Source organism: Pongo pygmaeus, chromosome 13 (assembly GCF_028885625.2).
Source record: "Pongo pygmaeus isolate AG05252 chromosome 13, NHGRI_mPonPyg2-v2.0_pri, whole genome shotgun sequence".
NCBI lineage: Eukaryota > Metazoa > Chordata > Mammalia > Primates > Hominidae > Pongo > Pongo pygmaeus.
Genome location: NC_072386.2, coordinates 100,313,966 through 100,340,197, shown reverse-complemented (window position 1 = coordinate 100,340,197; position 26,232 = coordinate 100,313,966). Strand labels below are relative to the sequence as shown.

Sequence of the window (26,232 nt, the reverse complement as noted above, 5' to 3'; positions counted from 1 at the left end):
TCCAACAAGAAGCAAAGCATACAGAAGATGTGGACATTCAAAAAATTCAAGAAAGGAAACATCTACAGATTTTGCTTTCAACAATTCCAATCTTATTTAGCCTATTTTAATTCTGGTTTCCAGGGAGCCAAAAATATAATCCTGACATCACCCAAGGAAAAGCTGTGCAAAACAATGACAATCCATTTCTCCACTGTGGCAGTCGAGTTTTCCTCTTCATTTGCAGCTGCTTTGGTGTCACCCCTTCAAGACCACATTACTTGGAATTTTAGCAAGAAATCTTGGAAGAATGGTAGAGTTTTCTGGCCTTTGGTAAAGTAGACAGTTTTCCTGACCTGGATCATCTTTAGCCTGGTAAACCAAGGCTGTTTCTAATCCACTTCAAATGAAAGCTTAGCTCTACTGTGGGGCCTACGGAGGAGAGACTTCAGCTCTAAGCCAGAGCTACTCTCACCTACAGGAAGCCCCAAAGCAGGTTTCACATATCCTTGGGTCAAAGTAGGAAGGCTCAGAAACAGTCTGAATCAAGGGTTGGGTTGTCCTTTATCCTTGTGTGTGAGGCCAGTTTTCTTATAAACATGATTTACTTCCCACTCTCCTTGGGGGGTTTCTAGGTATTAAAATGGGATTTCATTTATGGTCTATCCTTTTTTCCATTTACAGCAATCATTCTTGAACCTGACCATACAACAGAATTGTCTGGAACGCCCTTTTAAAAAACAGATTACAGGACTCCTTACTTGGATCACTAAATCCAAATTTCCTAGAATGAGGCCTGGTAATTCTTATTTTTAAAAACCTTCTCAAGTGATTCTAATGCCCAGGGTTTAATATTCTAGTTATATTTTTCCATCCTTCCTTCCTCCATTCCTTCCTTCTTCGGGGGCTGCCCTCAAAAGCGAAGCACCACATATAATAATTCTGGCAGAAGAACAACATTCACCCTTCCAAACCACCACCAATTTATAAATAACATTTTGGAAAAAAAGTCTGTAAACCTGGAACTTCTTGTACAGTTACTGGCACTGTAAAGAATCACAGAATAAGAATTAAAAGGTGATTATGTTCTTTCTTCTAGGAGGTATCTAGGGAAATAGACATCTAAGTAGAAATTTGCATGCTTTATTTGAAGTCTTTGCCATATTCAAAATGGCCTGCACATAAAGAATTAAGACATGGCCTAGATCCTACATACACTTGAAGTTCTGAGTTATGATACCATTATCCTTTTGTTATCTAAACTAAATGACCCAATTTCCCTTAGTCTTTCTTTGTAGAAATGTTCCTTGTTCTTTGGTTACTATTCTCTATTCCTCCTTCAGTGTCTTCAAGCTATTCTTAGTTCAACAACAAGGACGAAAATACCTCCAGGGCACAACTGTACTAATATACTTTATAGTTTGCAACCAGTTTATGTATCTCTTTAGGAGAATCTAATTGATTGCTGGGGGTGACTTAGACTAGTGGGCCCAAATCTAAAGATCTACAGATTAATGTTTTGCCTTGAGTAATGAAGATTTCCCTTAAAATGCCTTTATTTAATGGTTCTGCATCTGATCTTATAGTTTTCAAGATTCCTATTATATAAAGATCAGATCGCAAATTTGATCTTGAAGTCACTTATATTCTCTCTTACTCTCTTCTTCCTTCCTCTCTGCATTCTTGCATTTAGTTAGTTCTCTTTATTTTTATTTTTATTTTTTGAAAAGTAGTCTCACTCTGTTGCCAGGCTGGAGTGCAGTGGCATGATCTCAGCTCACTGCAACCTCCGCTTCCCGGGTTCAAGCGATTTTCGTGCCTCAACCTCCCAAGTAGCTGGGATTACAGGCGCCCATCACCACAGTCATCTAATTTTTGTATTTTTAGTAGAGATGGGGTTTTGCCATGTTGAGCAAGCTGGTCTTGAACTCCTGACCTCAGGTGATCCACCTGCCTCGGTCTCCCTAAGTGCTGGGATTACAGGCATGAGCCACCGTGCCCAGCCAGTTCTCTTTCTTTTTAAATGTCTTTTCTGTAGTTTCCCTAATGCCGGTCCATTTTCCTGAATGCTTGCAGTTTTCAATTCAACAATCATGCTCCTGGAAGACTGAATTATTCATCCCCATTCTTCACCCTTCCCTGATCTGTGTTCCTTCCACTAAAAGTTGGCTGGCTGTCTCTTCCCTTGGTTTTGGGCTTGCTCATTGACTTGGTTTGGCAGATGGCTTGTGGGCAGTCTGAGCCTAGGCCTTGTTTCTGCTCAGCCCTCTTGTACCTCTCCCATTGCCAGAAAGAGACAGCATCATGGTTAGCCTGTTAGTGCAGGGTAAACAAGAGCGGACTCAGGCAACATACAGATTAGAGTCACTTAGGCGAGCTCAGCCCTATCAGCAGAGCCATGCCAGCCAATCCACAGGGACTTTGTAACACCGTAGGGTGCTCATGTTTGCAATGAGCCTTTAGAACTATTCAAATGTCATTCTGCGAGCGAGAACTAAGCTATGTTCAACTACAGGGAAATGTCTTAGGTGACTGAGTGTCCTTTATGGGAAGAGAGATAACAGCTGTTTCTTCCCATGGGATTGAAGATTAAAGACACTAATAACCACTGTGGTAGAGAAAATGCCAGCAAGATGAAGAGAAGCAGAAGCTGACTTCCAGGGTAGAAGAAAGTCCTCCCTCAGGAGGCCCTGCAGAGGAAATGATGCTCACCACAGTCCTGCTCCTACAGAAAGCAGCTCCAGCGAGCACAGCTCATCCCAGCACATATCCAGTGCCCATTTGGCCCAAAGTCATGACTAAGACAGAAGAAATGGTACCTGAATCCAGGCCTCACCACCCACCCCTGTAGGCTATTGTGATTTCCTTCCTCTGGCTTGGGATTCTAGCTCTAAATGGGCGAGACTGCCTGCATACATTGAGTGTGCTCTTTATTCCGTTGACGTAAAGGACGTAAAGGATAAAAAAACAACTTTTTTCTGAGTATAGTCATGACCACCTGAATAATAAACCAGCCCCTAAGTCACAACACCTCCTTCCAATGGTCAATTTACCCAGAAACTGAGTCTCAGTTTAAGACTCTAGCCTCCACATGCAATGGCTCATTCTACAAGTGCGAGTTACCACCTACTGGACCATAATAACAACATATTTGCATTCAAGCCAAGGTTAAACTGCCAATTTGATTGGAAGACCATGTTTCCCAGTGCCATTTAAGAAAAATAGAATAGGACAGACATGGTGGTTCACACCTGTAATCCCAACATTTTGGGAGGCTGAGTGGGAAGAATCACATGAAGCCAGAAGTTCAAGACCAGCCTAAGCAACATAGTGAGACTCTTTCTCTACCAAAAAAAAAAAAAAAAAAAAAAAAATGCTAGGCACAGTGGCATGAACTTTTATTCACAGCTATTTAGGAGGCTGAGGTCGGAGGATAGCTTAAGTCCAGAAGTTTGAGGCTGCAGTGAGCTATGATCGCACCACTGCAGTCCAGCCTGGACAGCAGAGTGAGACCTCATCTCTTAAAAAAAAAGAAACAAAAAGAAAAATAGAAAAGGTCATGTAACTAATTTTACCCTATTTGCCAAATCCTTTCTGCCTTCTGTCTATAATAACACCTACTCTCTCTCTATATATATGTATATGATATCTATATGTGTGATATAAATGGTTGGTAACAGTTTAGCCTTTATCCTTTGTATTCTAAGAAAAAGCATGTGCATGTACACAGGTGTGTGTGAGTATACATACGTATATGTACACACAAACCCTCCAAACTTTTTCTTGGCCAGTTTCCTTCACAATGTTTAGTCAAGCTGCTCTGAAAGCTCTTTAAGACACGTGAGGACCTAAGCAAAGTAGGCACATAGGCTGACGTATGCCTTTGGGATTTACTCGGCTTGCTTTTCCCTTTAGTGACACTATTACAGGTGCCCTCAGAGTCTTAATTTGCTGTTGGTTATAAATGGCTGGTAGCAGCTTAGCTACTACCCTTTGTATTTTAAAAGAGCTCATGCCAGGTGCGGTGGTTCATGTCTGTAATTCCAGCACTTTGGGAGGCCGAGGCGAGCAGATCACAAGGTCAAGAGATCAAGACTATCCTGGCCAACATGGTGAAACCCCGTCTCTACTAAAAATACAAAAATTATCTGGGTGTGGTGGTGCAAGCCTGTAGTCCCAGCTACTCGGGAGGCTGAGGCAGAAGAATCGCTTGAACCCAGGAGGCGGAGGTTGCAGTGAGCCAAGATTGTGCCACTGTACTCCAGCCTGGTGACAGAGCGAGACTCCATCTTAAAAAAAAAAAAAAAAAAAAAAGAGCTCATAAGCTCAGAAGACAGAGATGAAGCTCCAGATGGTGAGATTTCAGGCAGAATTTGGTGGGATGGGTTGGAGGGATAGATTTTGTTCTAAGGCATCTATGCTTACCACCTTCCATCCCTCTCATATCTCTCTGGCTAGGTGTCCTGGGACCTGGAGTGGCTATAGCTCCCAAGTAAAAACCTACATTATTGTTCTTGTGTGAGCCTGGCCAGTTATTGCCCACAGACAGGTTGCTTATCTCCCAGATTGAAGTGATCAGATCCTGGTTGAGAACCATAAAGAAACGACTCTCTGAGCAGCGAAAGCAGACAATACAAAGTTAATTTTTAGAGCACGGGCACATAACCTACAGAGGTGCTCTCACTCAGCACTTCCGCACTCTTCATTTCAATCCCAAGACTGTTGACTACAGTTTTCCCATTTCGAATTGACCAAATACAGCAAATTTGAAAACAGACTCACTACAGCAGCAATAACAGCTAACAACCTGATCCAAAGGAGGAAAAAGATGAAAGCTAATATAAGAACTCAAAGGGAGCACCTAGTGAAGGGGCAAGCTGCTCACAACACCTTGTGGGCCCATGAAGCCATCACTGTGCTGTATTACAGCCCAGTGCAATAATTAGTACTCTTTGCAGCCACAAAAAAGGATGAGATCATGTCCTTTGTAGGGGCATGGATGGAGGTAGAGGCCGTTATCCTTAGCAAACTAACACAGGAACAGAAAACTAAATATTGCATGTTCTCACTTATAAGTGAGAACTAATGATGGAACATACGGACACGTAGAAGGGAACAACACACACTGGGGCCTTTTGGAGGGTGAAGGGAGGGAGGAGGGAGAGAATCAGCAAAAATAACTAACGGGTACTAGGCTTAATACCTGGGTGGCGAAATAAACTGTTTAACAAATCCCCATGATACAAGTTTACCTATGTAACAAACCTGTATTTGTACCCTAAACTTAAAATAAAAGTTAAAAATAAAAATAAAAATTATTAGTACTCTGTGTCATAACTCTGGGTCATCTGGAAAAGTTTAAACAACATCAACGTGCTTTGTTTAGGAAGAAAATTCTGAAGTACAGGAGAAGGTTAACAGTATTGAGAAAGGCCACCTAGAGGAGAGGAGTGGTTACTGCACCGAAAAACTGTAGCAGGGGTTCCCCGGGCTGGAAGCCACCTACCTCTGAATGTTATCTTCAAGTTGCTTGACTCTGAACTCATCCTCTTCAGACTGCCGCCTCCTGGCTTCCTCCTCTTCGGCAGTTCCAGCGGGTATGCCCTGCAGCAGCCATTTCTCCCGAAGCACTTTGGACTGTGGGAGTGAGGGAAGACAACAGACAAGATTATACTTTTCAGTCCACACTGTCTTCTCCCTCTGCAGTGGTGCTGTTCTAGCTCCACCCCTCACCAGCGCTGCCTGAATCGCTGCCTTCACCTCCTCACTAACTTGGCTGCCTACTTCCCTCTAGACCAACACCCAAAGAGATTTATTTCTACATCATTTTCTATTATTAAAAAAATTAAAAACAGAGTGAACTGTATAATGAATGACCATGTAACCTCATCTAGATTTAACAATTATGAACATTTTGCCATATTTTCCCATATATTTTTCATCAAATGATTTTAAAGTAAATAACAACAGTATTTTACCCAACAATATGTCAGTATGAGTCTCTAAAAATTAAGAACATTTTTCTATGCAACTGTAATTTAATTAACTTCCTACGACCACCTAATATCTGATCCATATTAAAGTGTTTTAAAAAGATTGTCAAGACTCTTCTTCAATGACTCCCTTCTTTAATGACTCCCAATCATCTTCAGCAATAATCTCCAAATGTTATAAAAATCATATGCCCCTAGGTGGGCACAGTGGCTGATGTCTGTAATCCCAACACTTTGGGAGGCTGAGGCAGGAGGATTGCTTGATTCCAGGAGTTGTAGACCAACTTGGGAAACGTAGTGAGACCTTGTCTCTACAAAAAATTAAACAATTAGCTGGGTGTGGTGGTGCATGCCTGTAGTCCCAGCTACTCGGGAAGGCTGAGGTGGGAGGATCGCTAGAGCCAGGTAGGTCAAGGCTGCAGCGAGCTGTGATCATGCCACTGCACTCCAGCCTGGGTGATAGAACGAGACCCTGTCAAAACAAACAAACAAACAAACAAAAAAACCATACATCCCATGTTTGCAAGTGTACTACGATACAGTACAGTGGAATAAAAAGCTTTTGTTTCAGGTCGATGGTTTGGAGGCAGCAATTACTGCTTTGAGAAGGGAAATGAAAACAGTTCAAGAAAAAAGCATGTTGAAATTCCCTAAAAGGAAGAGCAAGGAGAGGTAGATGCGAGAGGATAATTTTGATTCCGGTTCCACTTATATGGTCCCTAGATGACTGACGGCAGCAGCTACTAACCCTGTACATAATGGCTGAGGACCTGTGAGCATGCCCATGGGCAGGTCAGTGGTCACCAGAGGGGACCAAGTGAGGATGCAGGGTACATGACCAATTCTTCCCAGAAACAGTAAGCAACCAAAGGAAGAGCAGGAGCAATGGCTATTAAGCCAGCGAACACAGAATAAAGACCTGGCTCTTTGGCTCCCTGGCTCCCTGGCATCACCACTGTCCAGAATTTCATTTGATCTCATCAGGCAGGGTGAGCAAGGTGAAAGGAAAGAACTCTTCTAACAACTGAGAGCCAGGAATGCAGGCTTGGAGCAGACTCCCTGAAGCTCTCATGAGCAAAGGATGCACAATTCCATAGGCTCTCATTTGTATGCGGCATTAAGGGCACTTTATTATGAACCTACGAGTCTTTAAAAATTACCAACACTGGGCCGGGCGTGGTGGCTTACATCTGTAATCCCAACACTTTTGGAGGCTGAGGCGGGCATATCACCTGAGGTCAGGAGTTCGAGACTAGCCTGACCAACATAGAGAAACTCCATGTCTACTAAAAACACAAAATTAGCCAGGTGTGATGGCATGCGCCTGTAATCCCAGCTACTCGGGAGGCTGAGGCAGGAGAATCGCTTGAACCTGGGAGGCAGAGGTTGCAGTGGGCTGAGATCATGCCACTGCACTCCAGCCTGGGCAACAAGAGCGAAACTCTGTCTCAAAAAAAAAAAAAAAATTACCAACACTTAGTATTAGTAAGTTAGACTTCACTAATGGTCCTGATTCACCATTCTATTGAGAAGTTCAGGGGTCATTTGGTGCTGTAGACACCCTGCTCCATGCCCAGGAGCTAGTTCAATCAGCCTGGAATTCCTGCACTTCCAGGATAGACTCTGTGTTGAAAATACATCATCAGTGTGGGTTCAGGTGACCATTGTTTTTATTGATGTTATTCTTGCCTTTTCATTACAAATCTTTTTTTTTATTATACTTTAAGTTTTAGGGTACGTGTGCACAACGTGCAGGTTTGTTACATATGTATACACGTGCCATGTTGGTGTGCTGCACCCGTTAACTCATCATTTAACATTAGGTATATCTCCTAATGCTATCCCTCCCCTCTCCCCCCACCCACAAATCATTGTTTGTAGAGATCTGTTTGATTACTCTTGCAGCACACAGGCAAATTTATGGTACTTGACTTGTAATTTTTTAAGAATTAGGCTTAAAGACTTGAGTTTGTTCACATCCTAACTATACTGTTACAGTGATTATAGACAGGAGCCACCCCCACCCCAATATGCGTAAACAGTTATGCATCACTGGTAACATGCTGCCTGTTGAATGTGCTCTGTATAAACAGTGTGCATCTACCACCAGGGTAGGTATTAAAATGTACAGTTTGTACATTATAGGGCATTGTTTGATAATATAAAATCATGTGTAAAAGAGTGCAGTACAATTTGTTTACGTTGGTTGCCTATCAAAGCTTTGTCAGAGATTCTTTTCCATTGGAAAGTGGAAAAGGGTGGGGCAAATCGGTTGCTCTTTCTACAAAAAATTCAGAACCATTGTTCTCCACAAAAACCTATCAAAATTTCCCAGACAGACCCTGTTTTGCACATTATGAGAGGCCATTTTTTAATCAATTAATGTTTTTATATTTTTATTCAGATATTTAATCTGGTGTAGGCACAAAATAAATTGTTCATTGGTAGCAATTCTGAAGTAGAAGAATGATTATTGCTTTGCTTTTCTTGAACTATAACTTGGCTCTGAAATTTACTCTCAGGAAGAGGGTAGAGACTGCAAGAGGCCATGCTGAACAGTGGCTAACAGCCTGAGCTCTGGAACCAGTCTGCCATTTACCAGTTGAGTGAGCTTGGACAGGCTCCTTTGCCTCACTGAGCCTCAGTTTTCTCATCTGTAAAATGGAGACAATAGCAGTGCCCATCTCAGAGGGTTGTTATGAGGATTAAAGGAGTTTATAGGCTAAAAGGGCCACACACATACTTAGTACTATAGAAATGTTTACTATTGTTGTTGTTCATCCTGTTCCCTTGGCCTCTGCTTTATTTACCTAAGAAAGAACAAGTAAAATACCACCAGAGAAGCCTTCCACCTCTACTGGCTCTGAGACATACTCTATGGCCCTTTCATACTATCCTCAAATTCTTTCTTTTTACATCTGTTCCCCCTGTAGCCTGTGGGTTCCTGGAAGGCTGGGACTGTCCTTTATCCACCTTCGCATTCACTGTGTCACCTAGAATTTCCCAATTCATCCATTTATTCATTCAGTCAATGGAATTGTAGCCCAATTCCCTAGAATCAATGAGTAAATGGATGAACTGGGAAACTCTCAACTTTCCTTCTCTCTAATTATTTGGGAGGGGTAGGGACCACACTTTCAGGGTGCTTCCTGTGCTAAAGGTGACCAAACCACAGATAGTAAAAACCTTAGGATTCTGGGGGACAGACATCCTGGAAGCCTTGGCATTGGTGTGGACCCTTCTGGAAAGGCAGCCGTGGACAGTCCTGGCTGTCTCCACACCAGCAGGGATGCTCTGCAGCCACGTCTTCTTGCAATGTAAGTGGCTGCTCTTGGAATGTTCTCTCTGCTCTTCTTCACACAGTGCCTCCTGCTACCACATGAAGGGTCTAGCCCCTCACTTCTCACAAACTTAGCTGCCACCATCAGCAGGTAGCTCTGGCCAGAGCAGCCTGGTGACTCTGGTCACCCAGAGGTGCATGTCCCTCTACTTCCATCTCTTTTCTTGATATAGGCATGACATCATTAAGAACATCCCAATAGGAGGAGCCAGGAAGAGAGGCTCCAACAGAAAAAGGCAGTAGTGGGGCTGGGTGCATGGCTCATGCCTGTAATCCCAGCACTTTGGGAGGCCAAGGCAGGTGGATCACCTGAGGTCAGGAGTTCGAGACCAGCCTGGCCAAAATGGTGAAACACCGTTTCTACTAAAAATACAAAAATTAGCTGGGTGTGGTGGCGAGCACCTGTAATCCCAGCTACTCAGAAGGCTGAGGCAGGAGAATTGCTTGAACCCAGGAAGCAGATGTTGCAGTGAGCCAAAGATCATGCCCCTGCACTCCAACCTGGGGGACAGAGCATGACTCTGTCTCAAAAAAAAAAAAAGAAAGAAAGAAAGAAAAAAAACTGGAAAAGGCAGTAGGCCTGGTCTCAGAGAATCCTGTTTCACAAAGGTGTTTAGACATTTTTAAGAAGCCAAAAAAGCATAGTTGATTTTCTACTTGGCTCCAAACTCATGCTGTCAGGGGAAATCACCAATTCAAAAGGCTTCCTTAACCGACTCCAGATTCCCCTTATGTTGTCTCCAACATGTCTCCAAATGGAATGGTGTACACTGAGTGCACCATCCAAAGCACAGGGTCCCCTATACTGTGCTGTCTTGTATTGGCTGCCTCAGTGTTTCAGAATTTGGTGGAAGCAGAGCTCAATAGAAATAAAAAAATAAAAATTAAAAAACTTTTCTCTGTTTGTGGCCTTTATTGTCTAAATAACATACGTCAAAAAAAGTATCATAGCTAACATAGTGTCATAGCTTTAGTAGAGATAGGGTTTCACCATGTTGGCCAGGCTGGTCTCGAACTCCTCCCAAGGTGCTAAGGACTGTCAAACTTCACATTTGTCAAATGAATGTCACCATGGCAAGTCAATACAAGGAAGGAGCAGATGGGGAGCTGGCAGCTGGACAAAGGGAACCTTGACAGGGGCTTCTGAAAGGAGGACAGAGGGAACTCCCAAAGTAAATCTGTTTCTTGCTCTACTGGCCTGGCCAGCTTTGGAAAACAAAAAGCAAGAACTGAGTTTCCCAAACTTCAGTATGCATAAGGACCACCAGGAGAATTTCCTAAGACACAGATTCCAGGATCCACCCATGGAGAGGCAGATTCTCTAAGTCTTGCATAAGGCCTGGGAGTCTGAATTTTAACAAGCTCCCAGGTGATGCTGTCATTGGCAATGCCAGACTGAGGACCACGATTTGAGTAGCACAGCATGAGGACCTATGACTATCCAAATGCTTGAACAATACACAAGCTTTCTCAATGGCTGGTCAAAAACCATAATCTAAAAGAACTCCTCATCCTCTCCTTCTGTGTCCCCAACTCAGGAGCAGTGGCTCTCTTAACCTTTTCCTAGGTGCCAAGAACTCTGCCAGTCTCTGAAGTCACAGCTCAGGAAGACAGGCAAGTCCCTACTCTCACCCAAGCCTTCATCCCAATAAACAAGGATGCAAGATAATTTCAGACTATGATGCTGCCTAGGAAGAGGTAGACAGGACAATGTGACAAAGAGGGACAAGGGGAGGACATTTAAAGTGGGAAAGGTCTCTCTGATGACTTGAACATTCGAGCTGAGATCTGAGATCCGGAGGGGTGTTCCAGGTGGAGGGACTGGCAAATGTACCAGCCTGGTGGTAGGACAGAGTTTGGTGTGTTTGCAGAACCGAACAAATGCCCGAGTGGCTGGACCATAGTAAATGAGGTTGGGGTGGGAGGGCAGAACAAACTGAAGATGGAGAAGAAGGCAGGGGCCAGATTAGGTAGGATTCTGTAGCCTTATTAAGGAGTTTGCTGTGTCTTCTAAGCTCAATAGGAAGAACACATTGCAAGGGGCAGGATTACAAAGTACAAGTGATGGGAGTTTATTGCATGGTTCAAGTGACAGAGCATATTAGCATGAAACAGAAGACAGACAGAAGAATTGAAAGGCCTGGTGGTACATTCTGGAGGTAGAATCAGTGTGACTTGTAATAGATTAGATGTGGGCTGAGAAAAAGGGAAGGATTAGGGTGATGCATAGATATTTGGTTTGAGTGAAAGGGTGAATAGTGGTATCATCAATTGGAGACAGGGAAGAGTAGAACAAATGATAGAAAAGCAGAAAATAAAATCTTTCATTTTGGGCATGTTAAGTTTGAGAGGCTTCTAAATGAAAGTGACATCCATCTAAGTGGACATGTCAGAAAAGCAGTTGAACATGGAAGACTGGGATTCTCAATTTGGCAGTCATATATACATAAATGGTATTTGCAGCCATAGTACTGGGTGATGATGGTGACAATAATGATAATTCTTATAGAACTCTTACTGCTTTATGTGCTTTACATGTAAATCCACTTAACTTTCACAAGCATCCCACGAGGTAGGTGCTAACATTAACTGACTTATCCATGGTATCACATCGAGTGAGCTGTGGATCTGGGATTTGAAGCCAAGAGGTACACTCTGCTATCTTGCCTCTGTGTAAGATCACCCAAGAATCCTTTTTGCTCAAATAGGATTTACAAAATCATCAGGTGCCACTGATCCACTTCATAACATGGAAAACTATTTTTCAGCTCCTCTAATGGTGGGTTCCATATTGATGCTCTCTCTCCCCCACTTGCCCCTGAGTTCTCGCAGTCAGGGCTGTATCTTTTATTCATCCACAGAGGCTGACATGTGAGGAATTCTTGGAAAATCATGCACATACACTGTACTTTAGCAAATATAAAATCTTGGATCATTAAAGCTAAAAAAAGATCACAGAGATCATCTAACCCAATGTTTTTCATCTACAGCTAAGGTAACTGCAATGAAGTCACTTTTCTTACTTTCCTTTATTTTTTATTTTATTTTTGTAGAGATGGAATCTATGTTGCCCAGGCTGGTCTCGAATTCCTAGGTTCAAATGATCCTCCCACCTCAGCCTCCCAAGTACTGGGATTACAGGCATGAACCACTGTGCCCAGCCTAGATACCACTTTTTGAGGTGACCCTGGTAAATAGTGAGGCATGTCTGGAGAGTCTGGGTGGGGCAGAGTGGGGAAGTAGGAGGTGAATCAGAACTTGTAATAAGTCTCCAGTTGTTTCCTGGTCAGATGTTTGTTATTTTTATAAAGTCATATCTGGCAATCTTTTTTACTTGCACATTCTGGCTTTGATGTCATACATAGATAAGACTTCCTTACCCTCACTACAAAAATATTCACCTGTGATTCCTTTGTGTACTTTCATGATTTTACTTTTAACTCTGGATCTTTCATTCATTTGTAATCTGGCTGAAGCTGATATTGGCTATTCTAGTGGATGATGGTTGGAATATGGCTAAATTCAATTTTCTTTTCTTTTCTTTTCTTTTTTTTTTATTTGAGATGGAGTCTCATTGTGTCACTCAGGCTGGAGTGTAGTGGCATGATCTTGGCTCACTGAAACCTCCACCTCCCAGGTTCAAGTGATTCTCCTGCCTCAGCCTCCCAAGTAGCCCAGCTAATTTTTGTATTTTTAGTAGAGATAGGGTTTCGCCATGTTGGCTAGGCTGGTCTCGAACTACTGACCTCAGGTCATCTGCCCGCCTTGGCCTCCCAAAGTGTTGGGATTACAGGCATGAGCCACCATGCCTGACCTAAATTCAGTTTTCTAACAGAAAATGGGTTAAACTCAGCATGAGGCAATAGCTGTGTTTGTGTTTTCAGTCATTCATCTGTGACCTGTCCCTCTTCCCCTTCCCCTATCCTTCCCACTCTTTCCTTTCTCTTTCTTGACTCTCAATAAATAAGATCTTGGTTTCGTTTTGAGATTTTGTTATATGCTTCAGTCCACACAGGGAGAAGCCGACCCAAGACTTCTGATAGAAGAAATCAGGTTTTAACTTCCATTCAAGCTCTGGGTATGGAAACAAGGGAGGAGATCTAAGGTTACTTTACACTGTGTACTGTGCCTATCTGTTCAATATTTTAAAATTCGAAATAAGCCTTTCACACATCCCAGTAACAAGGAAAAGTCTAAAATTAGTGCTAAATGTTCAAAACCGGGAAAGACACTGTAATATCTTTGTAGCAAGTCTTCTGATACCTTCAGGCTCTTCAGCAAATGACCTTAGTGGGTTGCCAATAAATATTTCACAGGGTCACAATTCAACCTTTCATCTTTTTTCATTCAGCTTTCTTGGAAGAAAAGGCTGTGGTCTTCAAAATATAATGACAATTTTTATAGCTTGGATTAGAAGAAAACTCTAGTGAGGGTTCCCTGCTCATGAATAAGTAATTCAAAGGCAGTTTATGTATTGAAGACGTGGTATTAGCAATTTGATTCTGACAAGGCCAACTCTGTCAGGCAAACCTTTGTAAATATGACAGTCTCCAAGGAACTCATGTTGCAGTAGGTACTGAGTGCCTACTCTGTGCTGGGACTTTGAACAGACCAATAAAATAGACAAACTTCTGGCAACTCAACCAAGGGACAGAAGGAAATATTAAATTCCTTCTGCTCTAGTATGATATAGTAGCTGATTTATTTTAAAAAAATCCATATCATCACAAGTCTCATTATAAAAACAATAAAAGTAAATAATTGTTTCTATGAAATAAAAAGCCAAGACAATTTTTCAAAAGAATAATGATAGTTCTTGTCTTATGAAATATTACAATATATTAAAAAGCTATAGGGATTAAACAAGAATGATACTGGCATAGGAATGGGCAGATTAATGGAATAAAAAGAATCTATAAATGGTAGACTCAAATGTAAGTCAGAAATATGTAGGTGATAAAGAAGACATTTAAATCAGTGAGGGAAAGGATGAATTAATCAATAAATCACATTGAGACAAGCAGCTCAGCATCAGTAAAAAGTAAAGTTATATTCCTACTGCATACCTCATCTGTAAATAAATTCTAGATGAATTAATGCTATTGAAGTATAAGAAACATAATAGCTAAGAGTTTGAGATGGAGACATTCTTTTCAAGGAAGACTTCAAAGTCAGTTATCCTAAAGCAAAAGAATGCTCCATGGGATTTTATAAAAATTATAAATTTTTGTACAGGAATTAAAAAGAACCCACATAAAAAAGAGGTAAAGGTTAATGTTATTCCAATGCTAATGTTAATATAATTTCATTTTACCCACAGGTTGGTGAGCCCTGTGAACAACGGTTACATATCTTAATCTACAGAAATATATCGGGGAAAAAAGTATAGAAGGATATACCTCTGCATGGGTTCTATCTGAATGGTAAGTATACAGTACATGTTTTTTCTTTATATTTTGCTGTACTTTTTAATTTAGTTTTTGCAATGATTATACATTCTTTCCTTTTGTAATCATCAAAAATAATATAGCTATAAAAATTGCTTACTAGTTCTACTTGTAATGCTTAGAAATTATTACACCACACTACATATAGCTAAGGATGCTTTAAAAATACATCTGAGTTTAATTTGGCCTGGAGTTCAAAGTGTCTTGAGGTTTCCTAATCACTGGGATGTAGCAGCTAGTATTTTACCATTTTATATTTTGGTCTTTTATTGTATTACAGAATTTGCTCAAGGTCCATATACAAAGTGATGATATTCCAATTTGTAGAGTTGCTCACTATATGCTCCTAAATATTGCAATGAGTAAGTCTTCTAAAAATATATATGTATGCCAAAACTACTTTCTTGCATTCTATTTATTTGCTTTGACCAGAGACCAGTGAATCTGTCTAAATAATTCATCTCATTGCATGAGAATAAGGGTCCACAGGCTATCTGATAATTCCCACATGTGAGGATTTTATCTTAAGACACAGAATAAGAGAATTATATAAAGAATATGAAAGTTATATCTTATAAACATGACAACTAACTCTAATGCAAGGAGAATTTTTTTTCCTAGAGAGTATCTAGGATTTTGCAAATTAGTGAAACAAATATTGATTACTGACATATTTCCTAATATTCTCTACTTCAAGGAACTTCAGTAATCACTGTGACATGTCTCCACACGATCTAAATTTTCTGGAGTCCATCACAATATATTTAGAGTAAGAGAGACAGCAATGATGGTAACTGGCATCTCACTAGATGAATTATTCCAAAGGAAACATTTCTTTCAAAGAGAACAGTGGCCTGGAAAGAGCTCGGTCTTTGAAAGCAGATAGCCCAGGAGTTTCTCTCAGGCTCCCTCACTTAGAGTCTCTATGGTCTTGGGCAAATCACTTGACCTCATGAGTTTGTTCCCATACCTGTAAGACAAAGAGAGTAATAACTGTCTTGTGGTCATTATTGAGGGTACGTGTTTAAAGTAACAGGCACATGTTAGGCACTCAAAAAAATGGTGACTGTTACTGACGGTGGCTAACAGGCTACCAGAAGAAAACTGGCTGACTCCTTGGAGAGGCTCACAGAGAAGAAAATATAACCTCCACAAATGTACTTCCATCTAGGGGCGAGGCCACTAGGCTGCAAACTAGATGATTACAGGGAAAAAGTCTCATGCTATTCAAGTTCAGTCACCAGTTTATTGATTTAAAGTGAAACATATTCCTTCCTAGTGCCGAAAGTGATCATATCCTTCAATCAGGCAACCCTTTCCTCATATCAAAATAACTGAATAATTATAGGGAGGATGAATTCAGAACAAAGAGAGGCAAGGTCCTGAGGGAAGTTTCACTTGGGCCTCACTGTGGCCTGAGGACCCTCCTCACCTTACCACTGACCCCACCTCACCAGCATACAGAAATTCAGGACCTCCCAAAGCTGGGGGTCTCTCTGCAGGTAGCACTAGACAACCACTGCCACCTTTGGAACCTCTGAGCTTTCCTTTTTCAGTATTCAAGGCAAATAACTCACCCTCATTCTGTCCACACAAGCCTTTCCCAGAGAGAGACATACAATGCACTCGCCTCCACTTAGTAAGTTACCATCACCTCCAGTCCTCCCCACCTCACCCACCTCCTGCCCTGCAATAGCAAGGTTGCCATGGTGCGAGTGTTGGGTGTTCCCTCAGATAGCCAATCTCATCAACTGTGCGATAATTTTACCAAGATAGCCATAAAGAACTAGCTGATTCCCTTGTTTCCAAGTCCTTGAGAAAAACCTCACTGCTTCCCCATACAAGACCAAGTTCATTTCTACTGTTGTTTCTGTTGATTGGATGGATGGATGAATGGATGGATGGATGGATGGATGGATGGAAAGATGGATGAATGGATGCATAGATGAAAAATGAATATGCAATCCCAGCACTTTGGGAGGCCAAGGCAGGCAGATCATGACGTCAGGAGATCGAGACCATCCTGGCTAACATGGTGAAACCCCATCTCTACTAAAAATACCAAAAAAAAAAATTAGCTGGGCATGGTGGCAGGCATCTGTAGTCCCAGCTACTCAGGAGGCTGAGGCAGGAGAATGGCGTGAACCTGGGAGGCGGAGCTCGCAGTGAGCCGAAATCATGCCACTGCACTCCAGCCTGAGCGACAGAGCGAGACTCCGTCTCAAACAAACAAAAAATGAATAGATGTAATATGAACAGAATATACTAATACTGCACTGCACATCAGCAATAAATGAGCCCTTGGTATCTTATTTGGCATCCAGGATCATGAGAAGGGAGACCAAAAAAAAAAAATCCCTGATGTTTTGACATATGTTTATTCCCTGACTGGATTCAGGGAATACAAAAGCAAAGAACTACATTGAGCTTAAAGTGAGGCTGTCTAGCCCAAAGCAGCCTCTCTTTTTTCATTCGGTCCTCTTATTTAAAATTTCACCTTTAACCAGAAATTCACTGAGGTTTTAGTACATGTTGGTCTCTCACAAGCACCATACTGAATGGACTGTTCTCTGAGCCAGAGACCTAGCTCTGTCCAGATTGACCTTGAACAATTCATTCAGTTCTATTAGGTGTTTTTAAGGCCCCCTCTCTGTGAGAAGAGGATACTAATTTTAGCCCTCCATCCTCCCTCAGGAATGTTGTGGGGAAAGAGCAACAGCACCGGGGATACAGAGCAAGCTCCTACAAAGAAAGATCTGTCAATGAATTTATATGATGAACAGAGAGAAACAGGCAATATCCTCAGTATCATGCTGCTTTTCTTCCTTTTAAGCACATTTCTCTGGTTAAGGTAAATGGCAAAAACTGATAAACATGCTAAGCAGATATAGGTCATGCTATTTTCAATCAGTAACTCGCTTGCTGATGGTTCTCATTTTGGGTATTCATTTAGCACAATCCTGTTTTCTAGAAATGGATAGGAAAAGTAGCCATAAAGGTTTATCTTGTTGAAAAAAATCCAGATAATTCATACCGAGCATCACCCCAAAAGTCAGCACCACCTTCCCACCCAGCCCTCTGAGCAATGCAGCTCTGTGCAGGCAATGCCACAGCAACATGAGGTAAGCAGGAGAAGGTTTTCCTGCCAAAAAGCCCAGGAGCAGTCAAAGGCAAGCAGCAACTCCCGGCTGGCCATTGGAATGTGGTCACATTATTCTCTAACATGTGAAAAGCAACATTCTGCAACCAGTGGGTTCCTTTTGACAGTGACAGAGCTTTCTCCTGAGCTGTAATCAATTACGATGCTTAAGTGCATCATGTTTTAAAGAAAAAATAAACAGCTCTTGTATGCTGTCTCTCTTTCCCTCTCTCTCTTTTTAGATGGTACCATGGAGACCCGTCTGAGTCAAATCATTTCAAAGCCATCTTTGACCAACTGCTTGTTCTCACAGAACACTTTCAAAATTGTTAAAGTACAAATAAAATAAATGAATAATCTGAAATACACAGTGTTGTTCTTTTATCACATCACATTGTTTAATCTCCCTTTTCTCCATATCAAGAAAGGAAATACTAACATTTTTAAGTGAATAAAAAGAACATTCTGTGAAATATATCTTTTGGGGTCTCTGAGCAAACACACCCAGCACCTATGCATGGGAGAAACAATCCTGAAATGCTGCCTCACCCATCCTGTGAAGTATTCTCATCCAATTTCTATATATAGCCACCACACTTCACATGCACAAACCCTCCACCCTGTCCACATGCACACTGTAATCTTATGCTTGCAGAAATTGGAATGCTGTAATAATGCCCTGAATTTGAGAAATTCACAAGAAAAGCCAAGAGATGGTTTCCTGATTGAATGAAAAAGGCTGGTTTGGTTGGCGGCAGTGCCTTCACGGCAGGGCAGGCACTGCCCAGCTCTCCGGAGTGTGATCTGCATGTCTAATAATGGAATAGGTTCCTGGGATCAGCCGCTTACCTTGGAATGCTGCAGCAGAAGTATCTGCTCGTCAAGCTGTTGTCGCTTGCCTTCTATTTCAGTCTGCCTCTTTCTTTTTTCCTTGAAAATAAAGACAGAGAGGCTGTAAGAGTGGGTGGGTGTTGGCTCCAGAAATTTTAAGGCAGAAAGCAGCAGCAGCAGCAGCACACATCTGTACAGACACTTCCAGAGACACCGGGCACACACGCAGTGTCACCTGCCCCACCGTCTCTGGGTGTGTTGCAAGCAGCAGCATTCTCCTAACATGTCTGCTGTAGGCTCAAAGAGTGGGAGAAATTCTCCTCACTCAGCCAGGCTGCAAGAATTTAATCCAAAAGAAAAGACGGTTTCTACACACACACACACAGAGACACACACACACACACACACACACACACACACACACAGAGAACCATGTTCTGTGCAGTGTTAATTTGGACGCAAAGAATAAAAATGTCTCAATCCAAAAGACAGAGGTTCTTACAAACTGCAAACACCATAGAATAAAACAGTGGGAAATTCTGGGTGAGATTTATTTGATCAAAATCATAGACATAAATAAGCAGACGTTGTTTCAAATTTTGTAGGACAAATCACCCAGTTGGACATACCAAACAATGCAAATGAAATGGGTTATCTTTGCTGCCACTAGCCTTGGGGTAGCATTTCATGTGGGTGGGGCAGCTGAGGTTATGATAAATATGAAATCTGGAATCTGTCTGTCCAGGTCCAACTCCCAGCCCTACCACTCACTACCTGTCTGACTTCTGACAAGTTCTTCTACCTCCCTGGGGCTTGGTCTTCTCGTACATAAAGTGGAGATAATAACTGCACCCAAACCACTTGGTTGTGGAGTGGATTAAATGAGATGATGTAACGTCAAAGGCCTAGAACAATACCTGGCACAGAGTAAGTGCTCAATGTTATTTGCTGTTAGTCTTATTGTCATAAGTTTACTTCTAGGTAATGCCTAGAAGCTGGTTGTAAAGGGATATATTTTCCTTGCATTTCCACTATAACCTTTCCATTAGAGTGTACCCTTCATATTTTTCTTCTCTATACTTCTCCAATGTGGACAATAAACATCATATGAATGTGATTCATGAGAACAGAAGGGTCTGCTCTCATGAAGTTTCCTTGTTAGTGTTCTGTTTCCAAAACACACAGGAGTGGTTTGCTGAGACATTTACTATACTGGAGCATTTTCGTTTACTCACATATGCAGGGAGAAACTTATTAGACAAGACATAATGGCATTTGACAATACAACAGCCAAATCCTAGGGACAACAACAATGCGGAAGCCTGGCTGCTGTGCTCGGTGTTAATGGAAGCTTTTATTTTATGTAGTTGCTATGTTTCCAGGGCTATGATTGTACCATTGCTATTCAAATCAATGTAATAATAATGTGTATTACAACCAAGGTTTTCTGTGCAATGCCCAGACCTTACAAAATATTAGCTCATAATCTTAAGCCACTAGAATATGATATCTAAGTCAGGGATATAATCTCCCTGACAAAGTAAGACGCATGAATATTTTAGGAATGTAGTACCATTTACCAAAGAACTCCAATCAATGGTGCATAATTGATGTTACTTAATCCCAGAGTGTGTGCAAGACCATATAATATATGACAGTAGATGGGAAAAGTGAGGCACAGTGGGAACAGCCCACATCCAGCATCTGAGAGATGGCACATGATAAAGCTAGGGCTTCCCGGTCCAGCTGCTATCTCTACATTCTAGAATCTCTCAAGAGTAGACTTACCGGACTTTGTCAGTCATTCCCACTGGCTATCAAGATATGTGTTGTCCTACATTTAAATACAGAACCAAGATGTATGTCATAGATATGAGAGGCTGATGACTCAAGATTTCCACAAATATTAATTGAGTGTCATGTGTTCTCATTACATGTCTTGTCATTTCCAAACCATTCCCAGGCTTTCCCACAGCTGTGACTTTGTTCCATCAGAAAGTCCTCACTCCAGAGTTGCCCGTCATCATATTGGTAAACCATTCTCTGAGCAGAAGAAACCTTACCAGGCGGTACGGGCAGTGGACCTTTACATGCTCAAGCAGCAGGCTCACTGGTGATCACTGTAACTGACATGGTCATGAAGGATGTAGAGTTCAAGTTAGTCCTTTAAGAATGGGTAGGATTTAGGGCCGGGCACACAGTGGCTCACACCTGTAATCCCAGCACTTTGGGAGGCTGAGGCGGGTGGATCGCCTGAGGTCACGAGTTTGAGACTAGCCTAGCCAACATGGCAAAACCCCATCTATACTAAAAATATAAAAATTGGCCAGGTGTGGTGGTGCATGCCTGTAATCCCAGATACTTGGGAGGCTAAGGCAGGAGAATCACTTGAACCCAGGGGGTGGAGGTTGCCGTGAGCCAAGATCACACCACTGCACTCCAGCCTGGGCGACAGAGTGAGACTCTGTCTCAAAAAAAAAAAAAAAAAAAAGGAATGAGTAGGATTTAGGTAGATACAAATGGGCAACACATTCCAGGCAAAAGGAACTAGGTGAACAAGGGTAGAAATGCACTGCATATTCCAGGGACAATGAGGAGGAAAATCTAACTGGTTGTAGGGCTTGCCTTTAGGAACAGAGATCAATGACCCAAAAGATTGGCTAGGACTATACCATGGAGGGCCATGAAGTTTAGATTTTATAGCATGGACAATGCAATGTCATTGCAGGGTTCTAAGCTATAGAATGATACGGTGAAATGACATGTTAGGAACATTAATCTGGCATTCATATATAACATGGATTAATAGGGGCTGATACACTTTTCCTATAAAACAAAAGTAAATATTTTGGATTTTGTGGGACATATAGTCTCTGTCGCAACTACTGAATGCTACCATTGTAGTTCAAAAGCAGTCCTGGACAATATTTAAATGAATGAGTGTGGCTGTGTTCTAATAAAACTTTATTTGCAAACACAGGTAGTGGGCCAGATTTGGCCCACAGGTCCTAGTTTGCTGACCTGTGGATTCAAATATCATTTAAGTGCCTTAGGAGGATGTTCCATTCACCTGGTTGTTCAGTGAGGATGGATGAACTAACAAGCCTCCTAGCTTAGAGTTGTACCAATCAGAATGGAAAGAAAAGGACAAATGCAAGAAACAGAATTGATGAGACTCAAGACTAATAGGATCTGGGGGGTTAGGCAAAGCAGTGTTTTGGCTTTTAGTCACACAGACCAGAAGAGCGCTGGTGCAGGAAGGGGTAACAGTGGGAAAGCAGTAAGGCTGAGCCCATTTGTGCTGTAGTCATACATTTCCCCTGAGGAAACTCCTTATTGGGTTAGAATTTGGAACTAAGCAGTTGTTAGCACATACAACCAGGCAGCGGCATTAGCATGTTTACAACTGCATTCTGACTGATGACCCTGGGCCTGGCCCCATGACAAGGACCCACTGTGCATCCATAGCTATTGCAGGATTCTTTGACTAGCTGAGCTCCCTTTCACGTGATTTTTTTTTTTTCTTGAGACAGAGTCTCATTCTGTTGTCACAGTCTCAGCTCACTGCAACCTCTGCTTCCTGAGTTCAAGCGATTTTCCTGTGTCAGCCTCCCGAGTAGCTGGGATTACAGGTGTGTGCCACCACGCTTGGCTAGTATTTGTATTTTTAGTAGAGATGGGGTTTTGCCATGTTGGCCAGGCTGATCTCGAATTCCTGACCTCAGGTGATCCGCCCACCTCAGTCTCCCAAAGTGCTGGAATTATAAGTGTGAGCCACCGAACCCGGCCCATAGTGATGGTCTTAAAGTCACTTCTAGGTGGACAAGAGGCAACCAGCCTATGCTCAGAATTAGATATGAGTCAAACGACAACAAGTTCGCATAGGACACCATTAAGGAACTCACTTGCAGTTTCTGACACTTGTTTGATGGCTGAGGTCTGAGCTGTGCTCCTCACCTGGCTAGCCCACTGGTTTCCAGATTTCTCTTTCCCTTAACCAGGACAAAACCAGTAACTCTTGGGCCCTTCATTCTCACCAACTCTACAACTCTACCTCTCCTTTGAGCTGCAGATCCCTATAGTGAACTGCCAACTATTCATAGTCACTCCCCCAAACTCAAACACATGCAATCACCATCTCAAGAAATTCCCCACCCTCTACCTTCACACCTGTTCCTTCTTCTATGTTTCATCTCAGCAAATGACACTACTCAAGTCAGAAATCTAAGTCATCCTAGACACTTACTTTCTTGAAAGACCAAGTCATGTTGATTCTGCTGGCCAGTTTCCACATCTTTTTCCACATCTTTTGCTTCCCCACTATAACCTTGAGTATTGCCTTAACACTCCTTCCTTTATCTCCTACCTGGACATGCAGACTATTCCATATTAGCATCTTTAGCACACCACAGAACTTATCTCCAGCTGGATTACTGTAGTGGTTTTCTTATTGGTCTCCCTGCATCCATTCTTGGCTTCTCCAACTCAATCTCCACACTGCTGCCAGAGTGATATTCTAAAATGGAAATCTGACCACCTCCGACCCTTGCCTAAAACCAAGAATGTCTCCCCATTGTCTACAGTGCAAAGAGCAGGTTCCCTAGCATAGACAGGGAGGCTCCTATTTCACAGCTTCATCTCAAGCCATGGCCCCCAACCATGATCCAACCTCAAAGACTACTTACAGTCTCCTGATCTTCTAGGCTGGTTCATGTCCTCTTAGTTTTGCTCTTATTGCTTCCCGTAACAATAATCGATGTCCATTGCTGCTTCATTTGACAAAAAACAATTAATCTATGATGGCACAGTTTAAATATCCATGAAGCTTTAATGAACATCTGTCAATTTTGATCTGCCTAGTATTCTTTCCTTTGGGGAAACACATCTACCCTCATTGTAAATGGCTCTGGCAGAAATGCCAGTCATGGTTTGCTCATTCCTGACACTAGGACTTGTTTGTGAGCCAGGTTAGGCCAATCATGCTACCTTGTTTCTTTGCAATAGCTATTGATCCAAGGGATAGCTAAGTGAACTGAGAAACACCAGTTAGAGATATTTCTAGGGACAGACACATGGATACCGAGAGAGAAGTGAAAAAACATACCACTAGGATTAAGCTGAGATGATGTACTTCTGAGTAGCAATTTTTCCAAGTCACAAAAAGAAATGCATCTACATTGAAGAAAATAAAGTCAACATGCAGAAGGAGGCAGAGTTGAAAGAGAAAAAAGGGTCCCACTACATTGTTTGAGTCCCAGATCTAGTCATGCATGAAGCCAGAACCATCCCCAGGCTTCCTAAATTATATACACTAATAAATCTCCCATTTTCTTAAGCTAGTTTGAGTGATGTTTCTACCACTTACAACTCAAAGAGTACTGACAAATACAGAAGAGTTTTCTGTTCCCTCCAAATAGATTGCATCACTCCCTCCTTTCTCTTCCCTCCCCACAGGCTGTGGATTTTTCTACATTAGACCTCAAGCACTGTAGCACTTTATATACTTAACTATTTACACATCTTCTTTCTCTAACAAACTATGGGCTCCTTGAGGACAAGGATCTTGGCTGACACATCTCTAAAGCCTAGAATATTGCATGATGAATACATGTAATTTATGATTACTGAGTATCTCTGAGTGTACTATCCTCTTTTTTCTCTCTTCTATTTGTGTTCCTGTTTGTCCATATCCCTCATTCAAATGAATTACGAATTTGTACTCATGACTTCAATAGAAGCAAAATACATTATTAAAAACACATTGGCCATCAGTCCATAAAACCAGAAGTGTCCTAATGCTAAAGACATTAACCCACATGAAATAAATTATTGTTGCTATGCATATGAGGAAAGAGTTGAAAAGGCTAATTCTGGGAAAGAATCATGGAAAGCTTATTCTGGGGAGAAAGGCTGGGGGAAGTGGAAATTCCAGGGAAAAGCATAATGAGCTGACAGTAGCAACCATTCGGGGCAGTGTGCCTCAAGAGACATCTGGAATGACGTGATCTCAATCCATTAGAAAGACTTCCAGATTCCTCCACTATCTGGGAAGGCTAACAAGCCACTTTCATTTGCTTTCTATAAATTATATATTTTCCTGGCAAGTATTTTCTGGAAGGATTATAACATGATGAACACGTAAACTATTGTTAAAGAGCACCCGTAGAGAATGAAGCACATTCTGTTCAATAAATATGATAAGAAGACAGATATGGTAAGTACCTGTTGTTAGGAAAGCCTATTTCCACCTTTTTGCTCCTTGAGACTCCCTCTTCTCTCCTGCTTACTGTGCTGCAACTGGAGCACTAGGGGATGCCAGGCTGTGGCTGTGGACAAGGTGGGTGTCCCAACTGAGTGTGTGAGAAACAGGGAGACAGGGAAAGAAGCTAAGCAGGGAAGGTAGTCAGAAGCAGAAATAGGGTGTTTCCTTTCCTCTACTGAACGCCCATTCTAGCTTGCGCTGATACCTCGCGCCCCAGGGCGTAGCAGTGGGAAGCGACCAGAAGACCTACTCAAGGCCCTGTTGCCATCATGAGATCACAGCATTTAGACAAGAGGAGGGTAAAGAGAATATATTAAATTGTAAACGTTGCAATCTTTATTCTTTCTATTGCTAGATGAAGATAATTCAGCTTTGACTTCCTTCCATGTGAGCTAAAGGGAATCTTGTGCCCTTGCCCCAAACCTTTTAAGTGACTTTTTGCCAGCGGGTTCCTAGGCTTTTGCAATGAAGAATAATAGAAAGAGGTAAAGTACTGAAAAACTGCGAGAAACAGACTGTTTTATATAGTTGCACTTGGAAAGGGAATAGGTGGGGGATGCTATTTAGGGGGAAAAATGATCGAGAAAAGGAAAGAAGAGATGAAGAAGTAAAGCACTGAAAGGGGTCAGAGACAGTTTAAAGTTCAAGAGTTTAAAACGAAAAGGCTGAGAAATTAAGGCCAGGAAATCAGGAAAAGAGAACCTTGAGATATTTTACTGTGGCTTATAACATGAATCCCCTCTGATGTTCTCCAGAAGATTCCAGTAAGGATACTGAAATTACTTCGGCCAACTAGCCTGTGTTTCTTTGAATATAACTTCATGCTGAAACTGGATTGCCAGGGTACCTAGGTTTTATCTGGGTTACACCAAGAAATAAGGTGACATTTCGAGAATTAAATTATGAAAAATCAACTTGCAAGTGGGGACCCAACAAGCTTTTTCTATTAAGAAATCACAATGTCATCTCAGGCATGGTTGGGTTATAATTACCTTTTTAACACTACTGCAGATTCAATGCTATTTATACATCTGAGGGGAAAAAAAAAAGAAAAATAGTCTGTCTAAAAACTGAAAACCTGAGTAATCAAGCATAAAAAAAATTGAAGAGGTGCTCACTCAGCTATGTCCAATCGCCTGTCCAGTTAACAAGTAATGCTGAGTTTGCTCAGCAGACACATCCCTGTTCGAGATCAGTTATCTCATCTCAACACCATCAGATATTAAAACTCACTCTCCTGG

General features: G+C 41.9%; 1 protein-coding gene across 8 annotated transcripts in view; it reads right to left on the bottom strand.

The window, feature by feature from the left end:
* The window catches only part of PALM2AKAP2 (PALM2 and AKAP2 fusion), a 388,965-nt gene that overhangs the window by 280,317 nt on the left and 82,416 nt on the right, over positions 1–26,232 (bottom strand). For all 8 annotated transcript variants that reach the window (XM_063650274.1, XM_054500351.2, XM_063650271.1 and 5 more), the window contains exons 2-3: positions 18,748–18,828; positions 5,486–5,616 (exon numbers count right to left, since the gene is read on the bottom strand). In XM_063650274.1, the coding sequence (XP_063506344.1) occupies positions 5,486–5,616; positions 18,748–18,828 (212 nt within the window). The remainder of the gene's footprint in view (positions 1–5,485; positions 5,617–18,747; positions 18,829–26,232) is intronic.